The sequence below is a fragment of the Misgurnus anguillicaudatus genome, unplaced genomic scaffold (genome assembly GCF_027580225.2).
Source record: "Misgurnus anguillicaudatus unplaced genomic scaffold, ASM2758022v2 HiC_scaffold_26, whole genome shotgun sequence".
Taxonomy (NCBI): domain Eukaryota; kingdom Metazoa; phylum Chordata; class Actinopteri; order Cypriniformes; family Cobitidae; genus Misgurnus; species Misgurnus anguillicaudatus.
Genome location: NW_027395276.1, coordinates 2,744,721 through 2,766,386, shown reverse-complemented (window position 1 = coordinate 2,766,386; position 21,666 = coordinate 2,744,721). Strand labels below are relative to the sequence as shown.

Below are 21,666 nucleotides of genomic sequence, written 5' to 3'. Positions count from 1 at the left end.
TCTAATCAATGGATTGTGCTAAGATATGCTAAAAGTGGAAGCGCCAGACCCGCAGATCAGCTGAATGGATTCCAAAACGGTAAAAATCTGATGTTTAACTCTAGGGGAGCTGGAAAATTTGCATATTTTCAAAAAAGTGGAGTGTCCCTTTAATGTGACAGAACATTATACTTTTGAATGGACAAGCAACACTGCATTCTTTATATATGTTTTAAAAAAAAGTTTATTAGCTATGGTGTTAGTCATAATTGATTAGCTACTGAAGCCATCCGATTGAAGTACATTTACATTTATGCATTTGGCAGATGCCTTCATCAAAAGTGACTTACCTGTACAGTGCACTAAAGGGGATCGCACACCGGCAGCGCAGCTCAGCGCCGCGCCGCGTCGCGTCGCGCCATAGGAGAACTCGGAGGTATTGTAAACCGAAAGTGCACATTAAATAGCGCGAGCTTCGTCAGGTAGCGTCTACTTCAAAATGTAAAATATACGTTAGCAGCCAATGTTAATCATTAATGATGTGGGACACATATGATGTTATTCAATGTTAAACTATGTGAGTGGCGCTGTGTGGCGCGACAGGGATTTGAACAACTTCCTGAGTCACAGCTGGGCGGCGCGGACAGGCGCCACCTGGCGGCGCCGGTGTGCGTACACTCATAGAAAACAATGTGTTACATTTTTTTAGAACGGCGCGGCGCTGCGCGGCGCTGAGCTGCGCGGCCGGTGTGTGATCCCCTTAAGATTCCCTGGAATCGAACCCACAACTTGGGCTGTCACAATAATTAAAAAATCATCTGATCGCAATTTTCTGACCTCATAGCGATGATTTCAAATCACTGCAATGATTGCACATCTCTTTAAAAAACACAAGAGGGAGCTGGAGCGCCTGTATAAGATGCCTTATACACGGACAGTGTAACACGACACATTATGCAAAGCCATTCAGGAAAAAAAACATCATTTAAAGAAAGTCTGCAAAACTTTGATAATTATGAACAGGTAAAACATACATTTCCAAAACAGCAATTCCAAATTTAGTGAAGTGAATGATGCTTTTCTTGAGGATCTGTAAGGAATAGATTTTTTTGCAGCCACTACAGACATGTGGTCCAGTACTAATATGACCTTAGTATGATTGACTTCTATTTAAGGCCTGTTCTAGCAGTTTATTTTGATTGACGTTATTTTTCAAAGACTTTATTGTGTTTATTTCTTATGAAGAATTTTCAGTTTTTGAAAGATATATTTGTGTGAAAATTATTTCATGAATAAACAAAAAAGGCAATTAATTCTTAAAGTCCTAAAACAGGCAATTAATCGTCACAATTTATTAGACAATTAACCATCAGCCAAATTTCATAATCGTGACAGCCCTTCCCACAACCATTTGGACTGCTAACACAATGCTCTATCAACTGAGCTACATGAGGGATATATTAAGTATTTTAAAGAATATTACTGGCACTTTTTACCTTAAACCTTTGAGAGGTTTTGAGCGCTTTGGTGTCAGATGATTTTGTTAAGGTCTTGTGTAATTCAGCTTTTTCCTCTGCCTGCTGCTTTTTTAACAGGATAAATGTCTGTGCTGTAATCTGTGAGGCTTGGTTTAATGGTCTCTCTCTCTCTCTCTCTCTCTCTCTCTCTCTCTCTCTCTCTCCCTCTCTCTCTCTCTCTCTCTCTCTCTCTCTCTCTCTCTCTATTTTAACAGCTCTCTCTAAATTATACTCCCTCTAAATTATTTTATCTGTTACAGTGTGTGCATCTTGTGTTTGTTTGTGTAAAAAAAACATAGGCCTTTCTGACATGTTTTCAAAGTAAAAGTTCTTCATTTGTTTTTGCACAGAAATAAAGTTTATCTTTCACACAATAAGATGTATTTTTACAGCAATAAGCTGTAAATGAAATTTACGGTAGGAGACTGTAGAAAAACAGCATTATACTGGCAACCACAGCTACCGATATATTACAGTTAAAAGATTAACAAATAGTAAGGATGCACCGGTTGATCGTCCAGAGATCGGCAACCGGCCGTTTTTTGTATTTTTTGGGCCGATTTTTTAGGAAGTGCACCCGTGTGCACAGACTACATTTTTATAATTCGCAAACATGTCTTTTGTGTAAAAGCATTTCGAAATCTGTGCGCAGGACATTAAGATTGCAAGCAGTAATGTCTGTAAAGGACAAGTCGCAGGGCTCTCAAGTTTCACGCATTCACTGTGAGATACATGCATTTCAGTCAGTTTACACACTCACATCTTGTATTTCTAAGAGACTGATAACTTTTCCTGCTATATACAATTAATGGAAGAGGCGCATGGAAGTTTAGCCGTCTCGAGTTTTTCTCGCACTCCTCTGATGTCAATCACGTGGATGCGTGTGCACGCACAGAGTGAAAGATCCGATAAATGCTGTAAATAACGCAGGTTTCTTAAATATAGCCAAATAAATTATGTGATAAATTATGCTTGATTTATTAAAAAACTCTCCAACTGGTTTGCAATCAGAAGCTTTAGCTTACCTGAAACTGTAGAGGCTTCCTGAAATTAATGAAATGACCAGAGATGTATTTCATTATTATTGCCATGTAGTACTGAACATGTAACCTTATCTCTCTCTTAAACACAGCTTAAAATACACACTGATGGCAAGTGCTGCAATCCTACTGTATATAATACAGATTTCAGTTTAATTTTGAAACATTTGTATTTTTTAATATGTAGAGAAATTTATTTAATTTGGATAAATTTGTTTGTCTTTTATCAGACTTACCAATTGTTATAATTTATATTTGTGCTGGTCAGTTATGAATAATAGGTAACATTGAACTGCTAGCAAAAACTTGAGAATTTGGTGGGGCAAAGGGCCCCCCCCCCCCCTAACAGATGTTATCTCACTCCAAACTTTTAAATAAAACCTGAGAGCCCTGCATTCACCACAACAAACTTGGTCAGACATTTAAGTTCATCACCTGATAGAACACAATAAGTATCAAAAGTCTGTTTATAATGCAAAACAGGCAAACCTTCAACCCTCACTCAACCATCCATGACTGTCATGGTCTCATTTAACCACTTATGTTTGTATTGAATGTAGCCTACTGCACAGTTACTGCTGTTAATTTTAGATGGTTACAGTTATTGTTTTCAATAGCCAAACCAAGTTTAGCCTGTTAAATACCGAATAAACATATTGTTTATGTATACTTTCATTCTTTCTTGTTTGTTGCTTGATAAGAAAAAAAATCGGAAATCGGATCGGAATCGGCCAATTTGCTTGTTAAGAAAATCGGTATAAAAACCGGCCATGAAAAATCAAGATTGTGCATCCCTAACAAATAGTAAGTCAAATCTATTTAAAGAAACAAGCTAATTTCACACAGATACTGTATGTTACAAAATGTTATGTGACCTTAAAGGTATTGCGGAGGATTTTCTTTTTCCGGGTGGATCATCAAGACTATTGGTCCTCCAAGTTGTCAATCAGAAGTGTTGCCCATTTGCATTTTTTTTTAAAAGTGGAGAAGGCGCTTTTTTTCTAAAATTCGAGAAAATCCTCCGCTACACCTTTAATAATTGATCACTTTTGCACAAGATGATAAAGTGAGAGATTTGTTAAATTTTAATATTCAGTTATTTATAGGAGTTTTGTGGGTTACCATTGTGTTGAAGAGTACAGACTGTGTTAAAGTCAAGGACAGTAAATCTTTCTTGTTATGATGCCTATTGCTTTATTTAAAAGCAGTAACTGTGTAGTTTGCTCATGGTGACCTGTATGAGATTTGTGTGAAACTGATATCACCATTATGCATGAAGTGTTTTCAGTTACATTAAGTAATATTGTTTTTAGTAGATTCCAATTAAATACAACCCCAAAACAGAAAAAGTTGGGACATAGTAGAAATTGTGAGTAAAAAAGGAATGGAACAATTTACAAATCTCATAAACTTATATTTTATTCACAGTAGAATATAGATAACATATCAAATGTTGAAAGTAAGATATTTTGAAATGTCATGCCAAATATTGGCTCATTTTGGATTTCATGAGAGCTACACATTCCAAAAAAAGTTGGGACAGGTAGCAATAAGAGGCCGGAAAATTTAAATGTACATATAAAGGAACAGCTGGAGGAGGACCAATGTTTAGGAATAGGAATGTTGTCCCATTCTTGTCTAAAACAGGCTTCTAGTTGCTCAACTGTCTTAGGTCTTCTTTGTCGCATCTTCCGCTTTATGATGCACCAAATCTTTTCTTTGGGTGAAAGATCTGGACTGCAGGCTGTCAATTTCAGTACTCAGATCCTTCTTCTACGCAGTCTTGATGTTGTAATTGATGCAGTATGTGGTCTGGCATTGTCATGTTGGAAAATGCAAGGTCTTCCCTGAAAGAGACGACGTCTGAATGGGATCATATGTACCTAGAACTTGGATAAACCTTTCAGCATTGATGGTGCCTTTCCAGATGTGTAAGCTGCCCATGCCACACGCACTCATACAACCCCATACCATCAGAGATGCAGGCTTCTGAAAAGAGCGCTAATAACAACTTGGTTTGTCATTGTCCTCTTTAGTCCGGATGAAATGGCATCCCAGTTTTTCAAAAAGAACTTCAAATTTTGATTCGTTGGACCACAGAACAGTTTTCCACTTTGCCAAAGTCCATTTTAAATGAGCCTTGCCCAGGGAAAACGCCTGTGCTTCTGGGTCATGTTTAGATATGGCTTCTTTTTTGACCTATAGAGTTTTAGCTGGCAACGGCGAATGACACGGTGGATTGTGTTCACTGACAATGTTTTTGAGAAGTATTCCTGAGCCCATGTTGTGATTTCCATTACAGTAGCATTCCTGTATGTGATGCAGTGCTGTCTAAGGGCCCGAAGATCACGGGCATCCGGTATGGTTTTCCGGTCTTGACCCTTATGCACAGAGATTGTTCCAGATTCTCTGAATCTTTGGAAGATATTATTCACTGTAGATGATGATAACTTCATTCTCATGGCAATTTTTCTCTGAGAAGCTCAGAAAACTATTTTTCGCCGCAGCATTGGGGGAATTGGTGATTCTCTGCCCATCTTGACCTCTGAGAGACACTGCCACTCTGAGAGGCTCTTTTTATACCCAATCATGTTGCCAATTGACCTAATAAGTTGCAAATTGGTCTTTCAACTGTTCCTTATATGTACATTTACATTTTCTGGCCTCTTATTGCTACCTGTCCCAACTTTTTTGGGAATGTGTAGCTCTCATGAAATCCAAAATGAGCCAATATTTGGCATGACATTTCAAAATATTATACTTTCAACATTTGATTTGTTATCTATATTCTACTGTGAATAAAATATAAGTTTATGAGATTAGTAAATTATTCCATTCCTTTTTTACTCACAATTTCTACAGTGTCCCAACCTTTTCTGTTTTGGGGTTATAAGTTCCCAGTACTAACATCACATACATACTTGTTTTTTTTTACTTGCATGGTGCAAGGGAATTGGTTTCCCCGAATAAAATGTGTTTGCTTCCTGGGTATTATACTGTTAAATAGGGAGCTGTTAAATAATGGTAAAACTGTAAGTTAACTTAAATTTATTTATTAAAATTAACCTTGTTAAAGAGAACGTTTACAAGATCTGAGATTGTTAATGATAATATGCTTCTACTGAAGTCATACAGTATGTCAATGCAATGTTTTTTCAACTTTGTTGATTGAAACACGCATTTTAAGTCCCACTGTGGTGAAAATAAAATGTTTATTATAAAACGGGCAGTTCTGGTTCTTCATTCTGATTGGTTGAAACGCGTTCTAAGCCGTGATAAAATACACCGGTAACCCCACGGTTCAGACCACATTACAGAAGTATCACTGCGCCACTGTTGCTGCGTACTGATTTATGAAAATAAACACAACAGTCTTTAATCATATTTTTAATTTGTCATCAATTGCACAATTAATGGCGATATCCAGATAAATGTCAATAAATATTGTTGAGTCATCTCGTCGATAAAGAGAAGTGTATAACTCAAGCTTATACGTCCGCTATTATCCACTGGGTGGCGATCTTACCCAACTTAAACACTGACGCATTCACTCAACACTGAAAACGCAGATGGCTTTGAATCTGTTCTCTTAAATAAGTTCTTCACAAAAATTGAATTATCTCCGCTTTTAGCTAAAAAATTTGAGAGGTGATAAGAGAACAAATGAAGGTAGGATGAAACGTTTTTTTTTGTTTTTGTTTGAAAGCTGATGGTCTGTTCTTTCATTTGATATTTTATGTTTATTTAAAGAAGATAATTTTTCTGCAAGGCATTAAACTAAAACTGGGTATCAACTTAAAAAAAAAAACGCTGACGGGGAAAGAGTTCAGCATGCTTCCAAGCATATTTGATCATCACTTCAACAGCACAATATAAATGTTAATGTATAAATTAGATGAATGGTGATTTATAAAATAAACACCACAGTCTTAATCATATTCATTGTGTCTTTGCTGCGTCTCTGTTGGTTGGGAACTGCGCTCTGTTTCAGTCACACTTGATTGTGAGGAACTACTTTGTTTGGCGGAAGAGTAATATTTGTACTGATATAATTACAACTTATTTGTGTTTTATTTTATAAAATCCCGCTAATGTTATGCATATGAAGTAACCGTTTTATAAACGCATTAAACCCCCCCGAAGCAGTGGGGTTACAGTGCATTTTATAACAGCTTCGCGTCGTGCCTAACAACGCCCCTTAGCTGTTATGAAATGCACTGGTAACCCACTGCTTCTTGGGGTTTATTGCTTTAATATGCTTTAAGACAAACCATGTACAAATTCATCATTCAACACCATTGCTGAGTTTTTTTACCTATAATTTTGGAGCCTCATTCCCACGGTTTGAAATTGCCTTGGTTTGCTCTCTCACACACATGTAACCAATCACATTTGAACTTGTGTATTAGTCTAACCTGGTTACATGAGTGCAAAAAGCAATTAGTGCTGCAAACACGCAGCTCCAACCCAGTCTCACGGAAATTCCAATTTTGCGTATAATGCATATAATACGCCATTCCTTCCCATTCACTTATCAGTGCGCATCTCAATATTTTAATCCATTTTTGCTTGGGTTTGAGGTTAGATTTGGGATTTGCTTTAGGATGTCATTTTAATAAAATGACATATTATGTAACAAAAAGTTGTTCTAACCCCAAACCCAAGCAACAATTGAGAATTGATCATTAAAAATTGAGAAACATAAAACGGCACGAAAAAGAAGCGGCATATTAAGTGAACGGAAGGACTGGTGTATTAAATGAACGCAAAACTGGAATTTGGCGTATGCATTGTACGAGTTTTCACACTGTGTGCTATTTATACACATCTCCATGAGACTGGACTCGCAGTTCACGTATGCAGTGTGAAACTGAACTTGGCAGTTGTGTCTGAAACGGCATCTATTTATGTGTATGAAAAGGTGGAGGCGGGGACTTATTTGCATATTCATATATGTGGTCTGAGGTGTGCAATTGAGTAGAGGCAGAGACTAATTAGCATATTTGCCAGTCCCCAGTAATGAGGGAATTACATTAAGGCTGTTTTGAAGCATGTAGAAATTACTGTCACAGGAAAAACTTTTACATACGCTATTATGATGCTCAAAGATGTGTTTTAAGTGATAACATTATTAACTACAGGGAGACTTTAACTGAGCTGCATTCTCCAGTACCCATAATCTTGAAAAGAGATCTTGTTCCTATTCAAACCTCTTGTTTATTTCATTTGGAGCATTAGTTAAAGCTCTAATGCTCCTTTTGTTTCTGTAACAGCTTATACTCTTATAAGAAGGTTGTTCACTTTATTTTGGAAAGTGGAGGCAGCATTTTAGAAACATTTAGACTAAAGCACAATAAAGGTCAGGTGCTGATGTTTGGTGACTCTATCTGTGTTCTGACAGCATCATGTCTTACTTTTACATTACTTTTATGCATTTTGCAAACGCTACTTATCCAGAGCAACTTACATTGCGGTAGAAGCAATAATGTAAATTTTTATCGTGTGTTTTCTGGGTTTGAACCCATGACCTTTTGTAATGTTATTACAATGCTCTACCACTGAGCTAGACAGGAGCACACCATTTGCTGATTGGATCAACTGTTTAGACTAGTCGTAATGGTTTTTCTTCAGGTCTGGTCATAACTTTTTAAATTTAGTTACATGAAAAGGGAGATTGGTCTAATTTGAATCTGACAAGTAAGACTGGTTAGCCTTAACTAATTGATAGTTGTCCAGACTAACAGACACTTAAGAACTTAATTTGGTGACTTTGTTTATGCAAATGGACCCAGATTGTCGCACAGACATTTACTACAATAGCTTAGTACATGGCTCTCTGGAATGCTTGATTCTGATTGGTCAGTTGAGACATTCACAGGTTCGTTCTTTTCAAATAATAACCGCTCCAAAGTAATAACGCATAGCCGGACTACTTGTATGTTTTAAATCCCTCTGCGCCAACAAAGATTACTGTTTGGCGCCATCTTGTGACAAACACTGGACAACCACAATTAAGAATGGAACATTTTGACATTAATTTTAACATGTACGGAAAAAAAAACATTTAAACAGTGGATAGAAGAACGAACAACGACAAGACACAGAGAGCTTCCTGAGACTGAACTTGACAAAATAGAGCATGACAGCTATGAAGCCAACACAAAAAAACAAACAAAAAAAAACAGAATGGGCATTAAAACTTCTCAAAGACTGGCTAAAAGTGAAAAAAGGAGAGGATCTTAATAAGGTATTATGATCATTTTATGCATCTGTGCAAAGTTTCGCGGAAGGATAAAAATGTTAATTTAAAACAAATATGCCAATAAAATGTTTCAAATTGATATTCATGTCCAGTTTTTTTTCTTATGTGGCAAGTAGCCGTGTAATAAGCGGGATAATGTAGAGGCAGCCGGTAGTTATTGGGAAATAAGCCCCTTCAGTGTGATACAAGACCCTCCGCTTGCGTCGGGTCCTGATCACACTGTCGGGGCTTATTTCCCAATAACTACCGGCTGCCTCTACATTATCCCTTACTTAACTCATTTTTTAGAAAGGGGATGTCTAAATAATGTTGGCCATTGTTGTGTATTACAGTATAGCCTGGCAGTAATCTTAAACTGTACATTAAGTACTTTATGTTGGCTGTTTTTACATGTATAAATGGTGAGGTAGTTATAGTTACAATATAGTCTGTCTTATGCAGCTTGTGTGTATGAGTACCACAACTATAGAGAATGTTAAAATAACAGCATATTAATAAATAATATAAATGTAAAATAATTAAAAACGTGAGCATGTTGAAACTCCTAAGTTACAGTATGCATAAAAACAAACCCAAACTTGACACAAAGCCTCACTGGGTTTGTAGCAAATGGAGTGTAAGAATAGCATTTAGTCTTACTATATTTCAGTCTCACTGCAGCCATTATCACAGCGCTACACAGCAAAGCGTGATCTTAACAGCTGTGTGCAAATACTTAAAATGACACACAAGTTCTGTGTGATGCACCACAGCCTGTTATCGCAATTTAATGTGTCTTTAGCATCGGAGATCACATGCATTGACTCATGCTTTTTCAAATCCTCCTCTGAAACCCAACAGGCTATCAAACAATTATAAAAAAAATGTGATACTATGTAGTGCAGTATCACATTATTAATAGAAAAATATTTTTGATGAGTAAGCAAGCAATGAATTAATAACTCAAATCCCTAGATGTTACCATCAGATACTAACCAGAACCACAACCATATTAAATTAACATCTTATTTTTGCCTATTAGCTATAAGTCAATCCAGATAAAACAAACACGGATCGCCATAATTGTGACTTTAAATGAAACAAAACATCAACATCTAAACTTAATAAGTAAATTGTGTTTTCTACAGCAATATTTTTACGAACATTCAGAAATAATGTTTTATTAGAGTTTTTAAAAAATAAAATGCAATGTTTCTTTATCATTTACATAACAAGCAAAAAAGTAAATATAGAAAACAATTGTTTTAAACATTGTGTTAACATTAAAGGCGGAGTGCACAATGTTTGAAAGCCAATGGCAATGTTCATATTTGAAATCACCTAAACATACACGCTCCTACCCCAATAGAATCTGGACCTTCTTTTGATAGACCCGCCCCACACATACACAACCCCGGCAAGGATGTCGGTTAGTAGACACGGTCCTTACTGCTGATTGGCTACAAGTGTGTTTTGGTAATCGGCCTGACTCCCTTTTCCAAAGCGTTTTTCAAACATTGTGCACATCGCCTTTAATCATGTCATAAGATTTGAAAATGATAGAATGTAACATTTCTCTAAAGTTCAGACAACCAAGCAACGTTCTTAAAGCATAAAAAAACTGGACACTTTTCATGTTGCCAGAACGTTTTTTGGGAACGTTGGAAACATTCAAGGAATGTTCTTAGAACTTTTCAATGCACCTCTTAGCTGGGATGCACCTCTGAGGTACTAATATGAACTCTTTAGATCAGGGATCCCCACACTTTTTCCTACCAAGGGCCAAAAATCAAACCTGACCGAGGGTTGTGGGCCAAAAGTAAATGTTGCTGTGTTATATTAAAATTAATGTTGCCCTGATTCTCCTAATTGATAATTTTTTAATATTTAAAAAACAAATAAGTAAACATTACTCTGTTTATGTATAACTAATGCAGTTTTATTTTCAGAGGTAAATGTTTAAGAAATGTGTAAATAATTTTGCACATCATTTTTTCCTTTTCTTTTAATTTTGTCACTGCCTTGACCTCTCCAATATTAGCCTATAGTACCCGAGTTCATTGGGTTTCGGGATGCATGTTATACATTTTCAAGTATGCATGTAAAAAAAAAATCCCAGTTTTAACTTGAAAATATTCAATTCCTTGCATTTAATTTCAATTTACATTTTTGTGATTTACATGTAAAACAAAAAATGTTACATTTGAGAAAATGTTTAATCAAAAATATGAACATCTGGGTCAATGACGTTTATATTTCTCCTTATCTCATGTGACATGATGGGCCAAATTAAAGGTCATTTCAGGCAAACTTGCAGGGCCTAGTTTGGGCCTAGATGCATAGTGTACTTTTAAAGTGTATCACCCAAGTGACAGCTATAGGTACCTTTTCTGACCATTTTTTAACAATATTCATTGTTGGTATTTTTTGCAAGTTCTTCTTAAAACAAAATGACTTTACTTATCTGTGGTATGTTTAATGATAATGTATCTGTGACCTCATGGATTCAAGTTGTCTTTCTTTTAAAGTTTATGACATAACTAGTCCATGAATGTCTTTTTGATGTTAGTATTAATGACTATTTAGATGTATTAGTGGATAGAGGATAATATTTAAATTTTCTTATTTCACCATGATAATCAATGTTTCACATTTCACAATCAATTTTTTATTTATGAGTGTAGGATAATCATTTTACTTCACTATTATCCTGCATGCATAACAATTCAAGAAAGTTCAAGAACAGAAAAAAACGATAGTTTCAAGAAATGCCTTCAAGAACAGTTTCTTTAAGTCACCACCTAATAATGTGTTTTTCTGATGTCTTCTCTCTGCAGCATGTCTGTTCAGATACAACGGTCTGTCCTTCATCTACCTCCTGTACCTGCTGCTCATCCCTCTCTTCCCCGAACCCTCCAGCGTAACCATGCAAGGTAAGCGGCGCATTACCGCATCACTACAGTGACACACAACCACTGCAGCAAGTTCATCTATTTGGTCCATGGACAATCCAGAAACGCTTGCAAAGCATCAGATAAAAGCATTGTACGCTGAAGTGGCCATATATTGTGGCTTTGGTTCAGAAGAATGGATTTGTGCATGCACATTGTGAAAGAGGCAAGATTTAAGGTTTGATAAAGGCTTAAATTAGTTTTGATCCATTTAGTTATAAAAGGTGCTATTGTTACTGAGAACTTATCACAATGATTAGCCACAAGTCAAGTCAGGCTGTTTTATTTCTTAATTGCATGGTTTACACAAGCTTTACTGGCCAGTCAAAAAGATGTTGCTGAGACTGCAGATGCTGACTGTGAGATACAGACATTGATGCTACAGAGACTGTATGCATAAAACAAGAGACAGGTCAGACACAAGGAACTAATAGAAACGAAAGACATATAAAATGTATTTAAATGGGACATTTTTAAGATGTTAAATAAATCTTTGGTGTCCCCAGAGTACGTATGTGAAGTTTTAGCTCAAAAAACCATATAGATAATTTATCATAGCATGTTAAAATTTACACTTTGTAAAATTTGCTGTTTTGTGTGTGTTTTTTTTGTGTGCACTAAAATGACAATGCTGTGGTTGGATAGTGCAGATTAATGGGCGGTATTATTATAATAAGATTTCCTTATGACATCACAGGGGAGCCAAATTCTATGAGTTATGTTTTTGTCTTACGTGTTTACGGACTTCTGGTTCATTCCTGTACTGAAGATAGCAGCTCTCTTGAGGTACAGTATATACTGTACGTATGCTTGTTTTCTGTTTGTTAATTATGTATAAGAGAACGGTTTCGTGGAATGAGATGAAAGAGGAAGAGGAAAGGAGATTTTTAAGTGGTCCACTTACACTCTCATCAATAGTTAAGCAGACCTGTGCTCATATTAAGAGAAGTGGATGCCTGGCTTCAGAGAGACTTATCAGGGCTTTCTCTGGATTTCAGACGTGGGAATATGCAAATGTGATTAAGCATTTATGGAAATGTAGACTATAAAATTAACTATTATGGGATGTTAGTAGGGATGTCCCGATCAGGTTTTTTTGCCCTCGAGTCCGAGTCATTTGATTTTGAGTATCTGCCGATACCGAGTCCCGATCCGATACATCTATAATACATAAAAAAAAGAATAAAGAAGAGCGAAAAAACACGCGTTGCTGTTTCTGTGTGGAGTCAAAAGAGTGTAACTCTGTGCCAGCGCATAACTATAAATGTGTTAAAAAATAATGAGAATATATAAAGTATATGTTCAGGGGTTAAATTGGGGTTTGTTTTGTGGGGATGCTCTGTTGGGAGGGAGGGTTCGAGGGGTAACATGTTTAATCCTGATGACAGCAAAGCCACTGGTGTGTTTCAATGACATTTTGTACCTCTGATAGGATTTTATAAGTTTCAGTTTTAAAGCTTTGCCACAGGTTGACCCAAACTTTAAAACCTGAACTTTAAATCTATGAGTCTGACACCCTATATGCATTTGTTGCACATGTCATTATGCACAATTGATAAACTTTGAAGGAAGTTTTAAGAATCAACCTCCTTGACTAATTCTAAGCATAAGATAGGCTACCAAAAAATACTAAATTAACAAGAAAAACAACATACTGATTCAGCAATATGTCTTATAAATTAGCCATAGAGATTCCCTTAGCTGGTCAGCAGTTAGTTATAAAATACCTATAGTTAGGTCGTAATTAATTTGCATAATCAAAATACATTATTTTATTAAACTATACAATCAGTTGTATCCAGTTATCTAGTTAACATATTGTAATGAGATGAGTGACATGGCTATACATACTTTAATACTTTGTTTCTAGACTTCTATTAAGTTTTCTCGACGTGGGCACCATTCTTACCTCTATCTCTCTCTATCTCTCATCTCTACAGTATCCTGCGTTAATGCGCGTTCTTGAGGTTCTGAGTGAGACGCGGAGCTGCGTCTGAGCACATGGTGACAAAAACGATCAACACGTTAGGTGTGTTCGACATCGGCTGTGGCTGGATGTAACCGATCGGCGAGATTAGCCGCGTGCAGGCGGGGAGGAGCTGAAAACGGAGACGTGAAGTCGGACGCGCTGTGGTTCCCGTAGTTTGCTGCATTTACGTCAGGCATGGCTGATCACGTGCCGTTTGCTTGCTTAATCGCATTAAACATGATTTGTAACATGTAAACTACATAAAAAGTGAATTATACTGTTTTGAATGTCCGTGTATGAGCACGAGTGGAACTGAAGAGGCTTGCAGCATCTGTTTTTACAAGAATAAAGTTCAAAATAAGCATAAATTATTTAAATACCAATGTAGTTGGGTCTACGTTTCTTATCCATTTTATTTTGATGAAGATGAAACAATATAACATCGCGACTACATGAAAATAGCTTTAACTGTTATAAAAATACAGATTTGTGAGCATTTGTGGAACTGAGGGCGTGAAAATAAGCACGAAACACACGTGATTGTTGTCATGTGGTGAATCCGACCAATGGTGAAACAGCTGTGTCGTCATTACAGCCCGTGCAGCTCCTCTTCGCAAGCTGCGCTGGCTGACTCCGGCGGCTGATCTCGAATCGCTCTCGCGGTACTTAAAAACCACATGACACAGTCACGTGCCTGCAGCGCCAGCTTAAGTCGGACAAAAGTACTAACCGGAATGCACTGCTTCAAGTCAGCCACCGATCGGTCTGCGCAGCGCCGCATGAAGTCGAACACACCTGTTGTTTAAATGAGCGGTAAAAACGCGGTTTTGTCATGTGTTCCTTGCACGCACGAGTGTGAAGCCTATGAATGAAAACACGTCAATAGGCTTGTTCGACTTCATGCAGGGCCGCAACAATCGACAGCCGGGTGACGTCAAACTACCGCGCGAGTGATCCGCGAAATCATACGGAGGAGTTTGCTTTTAAATCGCTCTCGCGGAACTTTGACGTCATCCGGCTGCCGGTTCTTGTGACGCCGCATGAAGTCGAACAAGCCTATTCTCTTCTCATCAGTTCACACGCACCAGCGCAGCGCGTACACTGGCGCGGAGCAGAGCGAGACCTTGATGGATTTTAAACCCTGCATATGTATCCGAGTCTTGATCGGGAGGTGACGTCCGATTCCGATCGAGTCGGAAATCACGTGATCGGGGCCGATTTCCGATCATGTGATCGGATCGGGACATCCCTAGATGTTAGTGTTTTGCCAAGTGTTATCCACTTAATGTGCACAGTGCCTTGAAGAAGAATCCAACTCCAATTCTCTCAGTATTGGTACCTTACTGGTTTCTCAAAGGTACATACTAGGACCTTTTTAAAGATACAGTCTCAGTGACAACCTTTTTACTTTTTTTAAGTGTATAAACAAAATGTACTTTTGGTACTTGTGCTACCTGCCTTTGAGGTTACCCGAGTACTAAATCTGGCAATTATTTAGTATTTCGTGCCTAGGGTTGGGCATTATATTGAATGTTACAGTACGTATTATTGAGATAAATGTTTTTTTTTCTGACTTTATTTAATTGGGATTGAAGAAGATTGAATTTTTTAACTATTCTAGAGCGAAAATATTGAGAAACATCTAGTATCATCAAAGTGTGTAAAGATAACAAGACATCAAATTTTAGGTATATTGCCCAGGGGCCTCATTTATAAAACTGTGCGTAGGATCCTTACTAAGGGCCCTATTTTAACTATCTAAGCGCATTGTCTTAAGCGCAGCACAACGTCTAAATGGACGTGTCCGAATCCACTTTTGCTAATTTAACGACAGGAAAAATGGTTTGTGCGCCGAGCGCATGGTCGAAAAGGGTTGGTACAATTTTTTTAATGAGAAATGGGAGTATTTCGGGCGTAACGTGCAATAAACAAATGAGAGTCTCAGCTCTCATCCCCTCTAAAAACCTGTTGCGCTGGCGCTATGTCTAATCCCTATTTAGATGACGGACTTTGTAAACTGAAAAACTAAGCGGAGGAAGAAGTTCCCCAGTTTAAGATTAATGTTAAATAATTGTGTTGTTTTCACTTGTATTGAAATTGTTATTTTTTGGATTAAAACCTTTAAAACCCGTTTTCATTTAGTCATGGAAGTAAAAAAGCAGGCTTATAGTTGCTTTAAATGTATGCCTATCCAATATCATCAAAAAATAATTTGCAAGTATGTAAGAAAAGGTTTGTACTCTAAAAATACTTTATTTGTAACAAACAGGAGATAAAGAGTTTACAAACGGCTCTCCTTTCAGCACATGGACAGCGTCATGAGATTTTTTAGGCATTACTTAAAAATGTTTCTCATATCTTCATATCCGCAGGTACAAAGTCATCATATACAATAAATCCGTGAGGTAGCATTTAAAAAAACATTTAAAAACAGATGCATTTGTTTAAAGCAAAGCATTTATTTACTTACCAGGCTGCAGGTGAAGCAGCTCTTTGTGCCTTCTAACGTCTCATAATTAGTCCTCATTTATGTCCAAGAGACTCAATAATAATCTTTTACATTCAATCCTTTAATCTTTCATATTTAAAAGCGTTTTTGTGCTGCTGCGCATTCATGTATGTGTTAAGCAAACCCGCGTTGTCGTCCCGTTTAGGCGCATATTACTAACGCGCTTTTTAAATAACAAAAAAACATATTGCGCCATTGACTTTAGACTTTAGACCAGGTTTTTGTTGGTCAATGGCGTAGTCTATTTTAGATGCCTCAAAATAGCAACGCGCCAACAATGCGCCTGAACACACCTCGTTTTCAGACCAGAACGCCCATGGGCGCAAAAGGGGGCGCAAATGCATTTGCTATTTAAACAACGCGGCGCTAAACGTGAAAATTATAATTGCGCAGGGTGGAAAATAGCAAATGACACTTGCGTCGCGCATTGCGCTGCATTGCGCCGCATTGCGCCGGGTGTAAGATGGAGCCCTTAAAGTCTATGTACGCACAAAAGCCAAAAATGGCATACACCAAACAATATGAAGACTTATAAAACAAAGCAATGTTCCCTTTATAAATCACAGATCACCTGCAAGTGTGCGTACATGAATCATCCTATCCTACCCTGCGAGCCCATTCTCCCAATCAATTTTGTTTTTTCACAAATCACAACTTTTGCGTGGGAACTGGCGTACGCACGTTTCCAGCCCTGTTTTATAAATGAGGCCCCTGCTCTGTTATGATCCCAAAGTAAGGTACCATGGCAATACCATCTGATACCATTAATAGCTGGGTTTCCATCACCATGATGTTATGCGCATTTTGAAGTGTCACATAAGAAACGAGTGATGGAAAACCCTTAATTCACAAATGAGTTAATACGCTCGCTTGAGGTGGATTTTTATTTATGTGATAAAGAGTAAATGTAAATAATTGGAGATGGAAACGCATTAGCCAAATAAATTCTGATCTAGCGAACATTAAACCCCCAATCCTGACCGTCTAGCTGTTTCTGCTGGAGTTGTCTTTCCCATATATGGGGCTCGATGTCGTCTTAATGCCCTTGCTACTAGTGCCTACATCAAAAATGCTGCATTCCTTCTTCTGTGCACAGCATTCGGTTTGGCAATTACAAGCTGCACTGCTAGTAAATTTATAACTTGCCCGGTCGTAACTAAATGCAGTCCTGTCTCCATTTTCTAAGCGTGCCTTGTTTTATTTACTGTTGGTTACTAATTTACCAATATCACCATCATTCGCTCGAACAACTTGATGGAAACGCACCTAATTCGCATTTTTTTTTTTTTGTTTTTTTTGAAAAAAAATTGATTCACCTTTGGATGGAAACCCATATAGCTTAACATGACAAAGACACAATGCTTTTCTTTTCGTTCATTTAACTTTATTCACCCTATATTTATTATTATTTTGTTTAAATTCTGGAACTACTGTTGAAAGCTCTTAAAACCGATTTATTAAAGGGATACTTCACCCAAAAATTAAAATTCTGTCATCATTTACTCATCCTTATGTTGATCCTGTATGAGTTTCTTTATGTCATTGAATACATAAGAAAATGCTTTAATGATGGTAACCACATAGTTTACGATACCCATTGACTTCCACAGTTGGAAAACAAATACTATGGAAGTCAATTGATGCTGTCAAATATGTGCTTACCATCTATGATCAAAATATCTTTTTTTTGTGTTCAACACAATAAAGAAACTGGTTTAGATCAACATGAAGGCGAGTAAACGATGACAGAATTTTCATTTTAGGTTGAACTATCTCTTTAAGCTTTAAAGGGTAGTGTTGTTGAATGGATATAAGTATTCAAACACTTTTTTTATTACGTCTAAAGCTATGAGTTGATTATTCACTGGGTTTATCTGAACATAGTGTTGAAGAGATTTCAATCTGTTAGATTCTGTTAAGCATTGATTTGTTAAAGATTTGTTTATACTGGGTGTCGTGTTATTTATCTTGGGTTGGTTCAGTCTTGTTTGATACTTATATGCTAGTTACAAAGCACTGCCTGTAGTATTATATACTGTAGTATATACAGTATGCTGATACCTTGAAGGTGGTTCATAAGCTGTCAATCTTAAGGGTAAGATGATTTTATTTGTGGAAGAAACATTTTGGTATTTGTGGTATGATCATTGGGCCAGTTTTCATTGACCGTTGGGGTGGTTTTGTTTGGCAGGTCTGACAACCCTGCATGTTCTTTTATTAACGGTTTCATCGGAAACAGGCTCTTTGCCACAGATACGCACCTGCCCCAAAATTAACATCCGGTCTGTGTTTGTTTATTGCTCTATATAAATTGACCTCTGGAACAAATACCTTAATAAAATACAAATATTTGGGTTTCCTCAAGATGAGGAGAGACGGCGAGCATGGATCACAGCTGTACGGGGAGGTTTAACAGCCAGACAAGAATTCAAGGATCTGTAGCTAACATTGTATACATTCATTTTAATTTAATTTAATTCAATTCAATTTTATTTATACAGCGCTTTTAACAATTGTTTAATTGTTACCAAAGCTTTTAATAAAAACAAGAGAAAACACACAAAAAATCAGAGGACAACAAAAGTAGCAAAGTACAGGGGCTAAGATTAAACCTTACTAGTAAGCGGAGTAATAAGTAAGAAATAATTGACGACCGGCCGTTGAATTTTTAGAAAAATAATGCATATCCGAGGTGGTGACGCATTATTCAGGTGTGCATTATTTTTAAATAATTCAAAGGCCTGGAGTCAATTATTCCCCTTATACTACGGTTACCACACCTCAAGACATCGATCACATGATATATTTAAAGGGATTCGTTTGGTTTTTGTACTTATCTCACTATTGTGAGTAGGACTATTTCTTCCACGTCTTATCCAATGGCTCTTTTGACTGTTCTAAAACGTCATTTTAAAGCTGGCAATGGAGGCTTGAGCCATTGATAGCATTCTAATGCAGTTATTAATGAAGTTATTAGAAAGAGAGCGAGAGCGACAGAGACACACAGAGAGAAAGAAAGAGAGAGAGAGAGAGAGAGAGAGAGAGAGAGAGAGAGAGAGAGAGAGAGAGGGCGAGCGAGAAAGAAAGAGAGAGAGATTATGTGAACGAGGCTACCTCTGTGCGTCTCTAAACAGCGCTGTTATTGCCTCTGAAAATCGTCTGTCATGTTGTTTTTGTTAGTCTGTTATTACAGTTAACTATGTGAAGTGATATGGAACGGTAAGAGAGCTGCCTGGAACTACGTTCACTGTGTGTTACCCAGAAAATAATTGCACACCTCAGAACGTTCATCAGCCAATTCAGCGATTCAAGCATTCAACGGACCTGTAGTATAATGTAACGTATTGAATAGAGTTCTAAGTTAAGCCAATGTCAGATGAATCCCTAGGGGTTGAAAAAAACTCCTAGGAAAAAACCTTTGAGAGAGCGAGCCAGACATAGGTGATCCTATAGAAGATAAACTACATATTAAATACCATATTATAAAATTTTATGGGAATTAAATTCGGTCGGTGATCGTAGGTCAGACATCATCTGGGCATCACGTTGAAGGAAGGCCAGTAGATGAGTGGTGTGATGAGCTTCACGGCAGCAGGAACTGGCTCTGTTAGTCTCGTCTTCGGGTTCAAGGACGAGACAGGGAGAGAGAAACAAAATCCTATTAGTGTAGGGGCCGCTCACATATAATGCAAGTGTCATACAGTATAATGGATGAAAGTGTGCTCGGTTCCGGACAAGCTAACTATTGCGGCATAAGTATATTTATTATTTACTAGACAAATTATGTGAATGCTTTGTTAAAGAGAAATGTCTTTAGTTTAGGCTTTAAATTGATCGACTGTGCCTGATTCTCGAACATTGATGGGTAATTTATTCCAGAGCTTGGGGGCTAAGTAGGAAAAAGATCTCCCACCTTTAGACACTTTGATATTCTAGAATTTGCCACCGCAAAATTTTACACAGTAACGTTAACTCATTGTAGTACTTGATACGCTTTAGCTATGATTGGGACTAAGACAATTCACTTTTTTATTTAGCTTGTTATTAAAATAATCTACTCTATGTGGACTTTGCTGTTATTGATTGTTTGTGGAGGTCTACTTGGAGTTTGGGCCACAAAAGCTGTTTGATTATTTTGTTGCCATAAAACCATCCAAGCGAGAATGGAAAGCAAACGGTGACTACTTTACACCACCCCTGAAAGATGCATAAAATATATTAAAAAATTCAACAAGGAACGGATGTAAAAACAAAGATTAGTCTTTGAAATGACTATGAAGAAAAAATTCTGAATTAAGAAATTTCATATTTTTGAGGAGGCTTGGCTCTGAAGGGAGAGTCACATATTGGCGTCCACACCACCCGACGATAACAATAACTTTATGCTAATTTGCGGGTGGCACTCGCTCAAGTCACTTGCTTTTAATGGCATTAATATTGCATATTTCTTGTAATAAAAAGTTTTGCAATTGTTTACATGTCACTGAATATGTAAATATGGTGTTGCATTAACACACTGGTAACAAGCAAATGTCCTAAACACGCTGCATTTTGCGTAACTCTGAACAGTGAATCTAGTAGTTTGTGTAATCTAATATCTTACCTTTTGGGGTAGTCAGTGTAGTACAATAAGCAGCATTACGTAGTGTATTTCACAGCAACTGCATCAGCGCTGGATACCTGAGGTCACTTTATGTTATAGACCTCAGCAATGAGCTTCTCCACTGTCATTGTACTTGAAGTTCAAATAGATCTGATTGGCTGTCAATGGTTTGTCGTTCATCAGGTGGGAAAAAGTGCTCTCAACGATATTTAGGGCCCGAGCACACCAGGGTGTGAGGACCCTATTGTTTTTGCTCCGTTTATTTAGGGCCCGAGCACACCAGGGTGTGAGGACCCTATTGTTTTTGCTCCGTTTATTATTATTATTATTTTTCTTCTTCTTCTTCTTCTTCTTCTTCTTCTTCTTCTCCGAAATGGATTGCATTTTTGAGGGCCTAAACATACCCGAAAACTCATGAAAATTTGCACACGTGTCAGAAATGGCGAAAATTTACATGTAGTATAGGCGTCAGAAGTGGGCGTGTAGAAATGGCTCGATAGCGCCACCTGCAAAATTTCAAGAGAACAGCCCCCCCACTACGAAAAACGTACAGATACGAAATTTGGTAGGATCATCTAGCACCCCAAGACCTACAAAAAAGTCTCTTGGAGCGAAGCTCTAAACGCCACAGGAAGTCGGCCATTTTTAATTTTCTCTGTCATTTTTTGACATTTCCAAGCGTCGTACTTTAACGAACTCCTCCTAGCGATTTAATCCGATCATTATCATATTTGGTCAGTCTCATCTAAAGGCCTTTGCGATGCTAAATTGCGGAGATCTTGACTTTTCGTTAAAGGGTGTGTCCATGGCGGCCTGACAAAGTTCGACATTTTCGGCATGAAACAGGAAGTTGTTAT

General features: G+C 37.4%; 1 protein-coding gene across 3 annotated transcripts in view; it reads left to right on the top strand.

Moving 5' to 3' along the window:
* The window catches only part of LOC141362432 (piezo-type mechanosensitive ion channel component 2-like), a 150,072-nt gene that overhangs the window by 7,055 nt on the left and 121,351 nt on the right, over positions 1–21,666 (top strand). For all 3 annotated transcript variants that reach the window (XM_073864496.1, XM_073864495.1, XM_073864497.1), the window contains exon 2: positions 11,615–11,710. In XM_073864496.1, the coding sequence (XP_073720597.1) occupies positions 11,615–11,710 (96 nt within the window). The remainder of the gene's footprint in view (positions 1–11,614; positions 11,711–21,666) is intronic.